At 37.2% G+C, this 9419-nt stretch overlaps 1 protein-coding gene across 1 annotated transcript; it reads right to left on the bottom strand.

The window, feature by feature from the left end:
- Window positions 1-3000: 3000 nt before the first annotated feature.
- tmem130 (transmembrane protein 130) lies at window positions 3001-7370 on the bottom strand. Its single transcript, XM_067488181.1, has 8 exons — window positions 7183-7370; window positions 7017-7099; window positions 6762-6933; window positions 6538-6683; window positions 6151-6235; window positions 5847-6049; window positions 4135-4241; window positions 3001-3653 (listed from the first exon to the last, which is right to left on the bottom strand). Exons 1-8 carry the CDS (start codon window positions 7188-7190, stop codon window positions 3567-3569), a joined length of 891 nt encoding a protein of 296 aa, XP_067344282.1. The 5' UTR covers window positions 7191-7370; the 3' UTR covers window positions 3001-3566.
- Window positions 7371-9419: the final 2049 nt, after the last annotated feature.

Genomic DNA, 9419 nt, shown 5'->3' with positions numbered 1-9419 from the left:
TTCGAAAACTTCACAAATAGGGCTAAAATGTGTGGGCATGAAGGTCACGAGGTATACGTTAATTATTGAATATACTTATTTCATTAAAACCCAGACTAACAAAATTAAAGATGCACAAAACCTTCAAATAGGGGATGAGCAGATAAAGTTTACTAAAACTAAATAATCAGTTAGAACAACAGGTTTTGAACAGTTCTATGTGACTGTCACAAGCATTTATTTGATAACTTATTTAATATTCAAAGAAATGGTGACACCGGTTGGACACAGTGTCTATGGTCAAGACACTGAACCCCCAACAGCTCATCCACAGCCGCCCAGTGGTGGTCCCAAGCCCGTTGGAAATTGGGGAGGGTTACATCAGGAAAGGCATCCCTGGTACAAACTGTGCCAAATCAACATCCACTGTGGTGACCCTGAACTCACAAGATAAGCTGAAAGGACAGAAAAAAATACAATTCTCTCTATATATGTAAGATGTTTGATAAATAAATAAATTCACATGAGCTGATTTTAGGTGGCCTTGTCTGAGGGCAGACTTTTTGAAGCTTATGATCATACTATGGTAGAATGTTTTTCTCTTCACAGTATGTGATTTTCACTGGTCTGTATGTTACAGTCTTTTATCTGAGCTAAGGTTAAAAAAAGGTAATAACATAAAAGTCTTTATCCGGCTACTCAGAACTGAATTTAATCAATAATGGTCATGCTAATGGAAAAAGCCAGTTTGTGTTACTTATTAGTCAGGATTGTTTCCTTAAGATAGATTAATGGATAAAACAAGGTTGCAGGGTAAGTAGTTGAGTCATTTGTATTTAAGCCCCCCCCCCCCCAAGAAAACATAATTCAAAAGTGAAAACAAAAAGCCAAACATGTAAATGTCAAAGTTACAAAGAGAAGTACAAGCAAACTCCATTAAACGTCTTACAGTATTCAAACATAACAACCTACCATTCTAATTAGATGCGACACATGTTAAAAATAGAACACCTCATAGGGATATGTAGGCAAGCTTTACAGTTTATGTTCAGTGACTGGACTCAAGAACCACTCAAAGTTCACTTCCTTCAGCACAGTCACTCATAACTTTAAGCTGCACCAATTTATATGTTTGTATTAACACTGGATGAATTCACTGTCAAATGTGGTGTCCACAATAATAAACCCACTGACACCTATCATCCAGCTCTGCAGCTGCTCTCACTGCACCGGGTGCTTTAGCGTCTTTCAGCTCACTGTTTTGATTTTCAGGGAAGCAGCTTTGCTCCCACTGCTAATAAAACATCAGTTTCAGCGAAACATAATGAAGGAGTAGGCAGAGACCAAACAAAGCTTAAAGAGAGTGAACTTTAAATAATATAATTAGCAACTGTTTGCTAAAAAACACTTACCAGTGTTTTATGCACAGCTTGTTTTTGCTGCCACTTAAGCTGCAAATACTGCTTTAATAATGCAGTTAGGTTTTAGTATTTTTAGTATTTCTAATCAAAGAGCCTGCAGATGAGAGGACACAATAAACCAGCATCTTATGAGTATTTATTACGGTTATTTAAGTAAATTGTGCCATGACCACAAGTTGTAATGGGTGAGCTGGGGGCTTATTATTTTAATATACTTTAATTAGACCACTACTGGTTCAGTGTGTTGTCCTGGGGACTGAGGCAAACAACAACCCTTAGAAACAAGCTAATACAAGAGAAACTTAACAAACAGGTTTGTTCTACCAAATAATCCAAATTGTCTTACTTGGATTTATTTCAATTATGTGTCAGATTTATTTCTAACAAACTGCCAGCAATGGGATATACAACATACCTTATTAGGTTTATTCACCTAGATGTTTAGGGATGTAATGGAGCTAAATGTTAAGTTCATTAGATATTTTATTAAAAAAGAAACTCTGCTCATTTTAAGAATCTGTGTTTAGGCTGAAGGTCCGTCCTCTGATGAAAGAGACAAATGTAACTCAACACCTGGAGCTTCTCTGACAACATCATTCATCAAGAGAGCCACAATTTATAAGGTTGGCATCTCTAACAGAGGACAAGCTGTCATTAAACATCATCAAAGTACCAAAATAGAATAAAAAATAACCTGATGTCAAAAGTGAAATTGGAAAATAAGGATTTTGCTTATTGTGAAGTAATTGTATGTCGTTAATTTTAAATTCTGTTTGTTTTCTCCAAACAGATTACTACTGTTATTCTCATTTGGTGTCTCACATAATGCAAAGGTTTTGTGATTTAAAGATTGTAGAATCTCTGACTATTTAGTATTAAGGATTAAATGTCTTCCTTTTTAAAATTTCTATTCCGGTTTACTTAAATTTCCAGCTCAGTCCCATCTCTGCCTTGGTTTCTGGAAATTGCCATTAACTGCAATTCCCCACCCAGCTACCAGATCTGCACTCCCAGTCACCCGACCTTCCCCTCCTTCAGTTCTCTCACTATTTAACCATTCATTTCCATCTGCTTCCTGCTAAGTTGTCAAGTTCTTCGTGTTTGTTTAGTGCGATTTGTTTTCATTTTATTAGAAATTGTAGTATTTTTACTACACCTGCCTGCTTGGACCTGCATTTGGTCCTCCTGATGATACAGGGTTGCAAACCAGGTTGGCCAAGCTTTAAAAATATGTAACAAGGCCTTAAAATAAAAGACAATGTAAGGCAGCTTTATGCAGTATAATTCACAGCATACAGGAGCTCATAGCCAAATCCTCTTTCTCTGCAACTTCTCAGTTACTTTGAAACTGGATGTTTCTCTTCTTACTTCAGCTGTGGTGTTGTGTATTCAACAAACTGAATATCATGAGAACTTTCTAATGTTCCAGCTACCAATATTTTGATGGTGTTTGTGTGACAAAAATGTCACATTTAAATGTTCAATAATTCAAGCATGTGCAAAATTGGACTTCCAACTTGAGCGTCCTGCAAAACTCATTATACAGTTAAATTATTTTATAATCACTATAACAGTGTGTGAAAAAGTTGATACAAAGAAATCATATTAGTGTATATGTTTTATTCTTTTTTCTGGAAGCAAAGCAAGGCTTAAAGTCCTACATCAACATGAGATTAATATTGAGTGCATTGATTCATTTGTATGTTGAAATTAACACTCATTGTTTGAAGATGACATACACTTTTGCTATTAATTTGCTGAACATCAGCCTGAGCTCTATGACTCATCAATTGATCACCACAAGCTATTTTATGAAAAATGCAGAAGGTATTTGACCTATTAGCTTACTTAACATTAGTGACACATCAATATTAGTGACTAAAATATTCATTTACACACCATGCATCTAACCAGGCACTGCTTATTCAATTTGAGTAATTAAAATACAACATGGCAGCATGTGTCATGCACTCATCAGTCATAGATTTAGCTGTATAAATGTAAAATGTGGTGATATACAAGATGAGAAGGGCTGCTGCATCTCCAATGCCATAATTGTGCATTTTCTTACGCTGAATTCCTAGTGGGTAACATGTGGGTATTATCTGTAATAGGAAGCCATAGTGTGCGGTAACCCATGGTGCAGTCAGCACAGCGATATGAAGGTTAAGAGGGGTACTGAGTGCCATACTGCAGGAGGAGAGGCTCTGTGTCTCTTCTCCCGAGAAACATACCATTACTGGAGGCAGCAATCTGCAAAAATAACACATGTCCACATAAATGCCAGTCAGTTATAAGAAGCCTTTGTTTCAAAGAAAATTTCCACAAATTACAAACAAAGTGAGCCTGTTCTGGGAAAAACCTAAATTAAAATTTTTGTGAGGTTCTGTCACGCTGTTTGTTGCTCAGGTAAAAGAAAAAAAATGTTCAGGACCAGACAGCCTCCTTGTGGCAAGACAAGGCATTGTGGTCATACAGGCACAACCAGTGACTCTTTCTGTGAGGTTCAGGGTTAGTGATCAGTGACTATTTCCTGCTCGAACTTGTTTCCATTGTCTTGGTTTGCATAATCACTGGAATCCCTTTCTCCACTTTTTCCCATTTATCACATTTAAAATGTGGAGTGTGAACCCAGTTTGATGTGTCTCCACACACTTACAATTTCCAAAGCAAGTCACACAATTATTGTAAGTTGTTATCAAAAGTGAACGGTACATCACGTTCAGAGGTCTACCTGTGATCTGCTGCGGTGACACCGGCGCCAGGCGATGGCAGTGATGAAGGAGAGGGTTGCCACTAATACTGCTGCACTTGACAGAATGTAGACCACGTGGGTATTAGCTGTAATTAACGGAACAATATGTATTACTAGTAAGTATTTCTTTTTGAGATTCAAGCTCACAGGAATACTACGTTTGAACAACATTAGCTCATCTGAATTAAAGCATTCTTTATATATTCTTGTCCGTACTTCATTTGGCATCTGGATGACATCAAAAAAGATATTGTCTTTTAACTGTGATCTTCTCCAGCTCCTGCTGTTGGTCTGTTCAAAATGCTGTCGATAGCACAACAAGTGATTAAAGTCTTTAATAGTACGTGCAAGCTTCTATATTTTCCTCATCAAAAAGCTTCTTCTCAGCAAGGGATAGAAACTGACACAAGAACTGGTGATGATGAGTTTCAGTTGGATCAAATCAATTGGGCACAGCAGACGTGCTGGCCAGTCAGTTCATTCTCGCCTGATACGCCTGGATTCCTGCATTATCCTTGTTCCTCCTCTGTCTGTGGAACTAACGCAGCTAAATAGCACATGGCAGATTTTATCTTGAACCCCTCGTGACACAGCTAGAACTAGAAAATGACAAATAAGTATTTGGATGCATAGAGAATCACTGATTTGGATTTATTTTAATTCGTTCCAACAGTTTATGCAGTCAGTTACATAGCAAGCTAAGGGAGCCTTGAGAATTGCCACAACTGTATTTAGAGAAGAGTTGAAGGTCTCTTTAATGGTGAGTCCCAGGTGTTAAAACCTCTTTAAACCTCTCAGGCTTGTTCACAGGAGTGGTAGATGTTTTTTTACGGTCACATGCTGTCATGTGAGACTTGTCTTTGAGATACTGATCAAGGCTTTCATAGATGTGTTGCTGATATCTGCTGATAATAACAATTCACTGAATGTTTCTTCAGTGTTTCTTCTTGAATGTCATTTTTAATTTTAAGTACTTAATCAGTGACAGTGGGAAAATTAAGGACAAGTTGATGATGGTGTAACATCATCAGTGGCGCTGAGGGAACATGGGGTTTAGTTTCTTGCCTGAGGACACTTCATTGAGAACAGGAGTAGTGGAACGGCTGTGCCCTGTTTACACCAGGCATCCATCCCCTTTGAATGGATTCCTACATTTTGACAATAAAAAAGCATAATACACCCTTGAATCCTGAAATCTTCTGTGTTATTAAGAAGGTGACAGTTTTCTTTAACCATTGAAAAGTGTTGTGGGACCCCTGCAACAACTAGGTACATACATGTACTGCATGTCTACAGCTTCAGGAATGAGATAAATCTACACAAACACAAAACCTCTGCTTTGATGACACCAATTTATCCAGTGTTTTCGAACTGATTTATATGGTTTCATTAGTGCAAAAGGACAAGGAAGTTTCCTCAAACCTCACTGAACCTCTTTACTTTACCTCTGAGGCATCAGTTAGGGAAAAACACCAACGTTTTAGCCAAGAGAACACGTTTTTCTTGGCATTTTAACTCATTCTTTTCCTTTCCACATATGTTCTACCTTGAGTTTTTTGTCTTTTTTGCCTTATAGTTTCTGTCTTTCTTTTCATTTCTTATCACGGAAATTGGTGGAAAGTAACCTGTTTGCCCGCAGATATTTGCGCATGCATGCTTGAGTGTGTGGGTGTGTGTGTGTGGCCACTCACAGTTTCCTTTCACATAGAGGCTGAACGAACTCTGCAGCTTGCTGATGTCATTGCGGAGGCTGACATCCAGGCAGTGGACACCATCATTGGTGAAGGTGTGGTTCAGTCGCAGGGTGTTTTCGTACAACATTGTCAGTGTGCAGCCCCCACTCACATCTGCGACACAGTTGGGGAGAAAACGCCAGCAAACCCACATGGGAGGACTAAAGACACATACACACAAAAAGTTAATGCCACTTTTTTCCCTCTTTACTTTATAGAAATGAATTATCAGTAAAAAGTCAATCAAACAAATGCAACTTACCTTCCATCAACATTAAAAGCCAAAGTGCTGTTCTTAGAAACCTCATAATATGACGGATCCTTCAGGTTCATTTGTTTGATTGCATCTACACATACATTTTAGTGATTAGTCATTTTATCAGTCATTTACTAGAATTAGTTTAGGCACAGCATTTACCTAGTTAACATCTATTTTAAGATTTCAATTAGTACTAACATACAAAACACACTTTACAAATTTCATGGATTTTCATGTAATAATTTCCAAAATACTGAAAGAGTCTGCTTTGTAATATTTGTTAGATAATCTCAACTCATTTTTTGTTTATTGTTATTTCTTTCAAGGAAAGAAATACTGTAAAAACTTGCAACAAGAAGCTGATTTGATTATTACTTTAAAACTACAAACCAAGCACTTGGACGTTTGTGGAGTAGATCCCAGCAAATGGAGGTGCGTATTTTGTCATGTTGACTCCTATTTTCAGGCAAAGAGTGTAGTTGCCTGATTGAGGATAATGATAGCGGACAGCCGGTTCAGTCCTATGGATCACTTCTCTGCATTGGAGATCAAAATGACGTATAAATAAGAAAAAAACATTCATATTTAATGTTAAATATAAACATAAGTCTTACCCATTCCCCAGGTCCCATGTAAAGGTAAAATTAGCTGTGCTGTAATTCTTGTGGTACTCAAAAAACTCAAACATGATCTCTGTTGGAACATCTGAAGCCAGTAATCCAGTGTCCCTAATATAGGCAGTATTTCCCTCCATTTGATAGAAAACCAACTTCCCAGGAATATTTTCTGATTAAGAGAGAGGTTATTAATTATTAGGAAGCCAATATATCTGTTTAAAAAGTATAAATAAATAATGCAGGAAGACTTACTGAAACCTGTCCATGGATTAGTGTTCTCTGCCACACCCAGGAGGACCAGGAGAGGACACAACAAGATCCATATAATGTTTTTTCTGCAAACATGTGTCCAATAGTTCGAAATCTAATCACCAAATGTCAAATATCTTAAATGAAGCTGATGTTACTGTTTTCTTACCTTTCCATATCTGCTAGGGACCAGGAAAATAGTTTATCCTTGGAATTGCTTCAGAGAGGTTGGACCCACAGAGGAAATGGTGATCTGGCTCGTTCTGGTCTAGTGTGCATTTGAGATGTGCACAAGCTTAAAATTGTCACCATGTGTTTCAATCATGTGGGTGCAGAACAACAATCAGCTTGTGAAACAGAAGGCTCTATCTTTCTGTCTGTCATGTGGAAGCAGCTTCTCAGAAATGGCTAGTTTTATTTTTGCTGTTCTGACAAATAAAAAAAAAACTTAATAAGGAAAGTGGAGGTATAGGAACCTGTTTTAGTTTGCAACTTAATGTAAAGTATCCACATGGTGGTGCCAACAACCAACAAATCACCCAACCAGCTATTTTTTTGTTTTTTTGTTTGTTTGTTTTTAAGTGAATTGTTATGTTTATTAAATTGTGTTCAGATAATGTTATGTTATTATGACATGGACTAGATACATATACAAACACAGAAAATTTAAACATCTGTAATTTGGCGGTAAAGTTCAGCTTCTGTCCCACCTTTCATTACCTCTCTGTCTCATATACACTCTAATGATACAATATGCTGGTTTGAAAGGCAGGAATATTAGCAAAGCTGGCAGCTGCCCCATAGCACTTATGTCCTAGGTACTGATATGTATAACTTCAGAATTCGAGGTGGGATAAATTCACCTCCTTGCTATTACAGCAAATCATGTTAGCTGCCTTGTCGCTATGTGTAGATCTGACAGGACGACATTTAACGCAGGGCAATTAATATAATAGTAGATAAGCTATGAACAGATGACATCTGTGCATGTACACCTGATATCCACTACTAAATTACATCCATCCATTATCTGTCACTGCTTACCCTGTGTGGGTCAGGGGGAAGCTGGAGCCTATTGCAGCTGGCGTCCAGCGAGAGGTGGGGTACACCCTGAACAGATTGCCAGTCCATCACAGGGCCATAAAGACACATACACAGACAGACAACCATTCACACCTACAGGAAATTCACCAATTAACCTAACATGCATGTGTTTTGACTGTGGGAGGAGACCATGGGGAGAACATGCAGACCCCACACAGGTTGGGTGGGAACCTGCACTCTTCTAGCTGTGAGGCGGCAGCGCCATCCACTCCCCCACCGTGCTCCGGTGAAATTACACTATTAACTAAAATGACAAGACTTCAGTCAGAATACGTGAAGCCTTTCTAATTAATGTTGCACAAATGGAAACAAATGCAAATAAATATTCATTGGAATATTTCAAAACATATTTACTTTACATTTAAAACTGCTGTACTTTTCTGACTATTTATTTAATATCCCTGTTCTACATTTATATTACTGTAGCTGTAGTTACTGGTTACATTGTAGGTTAATATTTTACATTAATAATATATACAAAGATGAATATCAGATGTATTTGCATAGATTACTAACCACTAGTGGAAATTTTCTCAACCATGAGCAACAACAGCAGCAAAATTATGCCATATACAGTATTATAATTTTTCAAAAATTCATTTGGAAATACTTTTTGGTCATAATAGCTGAGCCTATTTTAATTATTTAGTACAGAACTTTACTTTGAAATGCTGACTTTTAAATAGTAGTTCAAATAATAGGTTCCCAATTTTTTAAGTCTGTCTGATAAATTTAGTTAAGTTTATTATTTTGCAAATAAAAATCATGGACTTCCCGAAACCAGTAAACAAAGTTTAATTAAACAAAAATATAAAAATTCATCCTTTAGAAAAAAAACAACAACAACAAAGCTGCATGCTGTAACTGCTTCTGCTCAGACTGGCCATGAAAACCTTCTGTCTGGTTTAGGGTTTGAATCCAGATTCAAATGTGTAGTCAGTGAAAATAGGAAGATTCAGCAGACTAAATTAATCAAACCGAGTGTCAAATCAGATCAATATTCGAGAGTTAAAGTATTTTCAGCATAGAATGCTTGTGTTTCCCTTTTAGGAAGCAATAGAAGCACATTACCAAAAGGATACATTTTTAAATGCTGCAATTTTAGCAGATATGCACTTAATTTGATTAATTTGGAAGGTTGAAGTCGAATATGGTCTTTTAGAAAAACATTTTGGTCAGAGGGAGGACTGCGGATTTTGTCCACTATCACTAACAATGAGAATATCTTGTGAAAGGATCTGTATTAATACGAGCAGTGGTTAAAACAGGCAGAACCTGTTTCCTCTGAAGACAAACCTGAAA

Source organism: Channa argus, chromosome 20 (genome assembly GCF_033026475.1).
Source record: "Channa argus isolate prfri chromosome 20, Channa argus male v1.0, whole genome shotgun sequence".
Classification (NCBI taxonomy): domain Eukaryota; kingdom Metazoa; phylum Chordata; class Actinopteri; order Anabantiformes; family Channidae; genus Channa; species Channa argus.
This window is presented reverse-complemented; position numbering and strand designations above follow the sequence as displayed.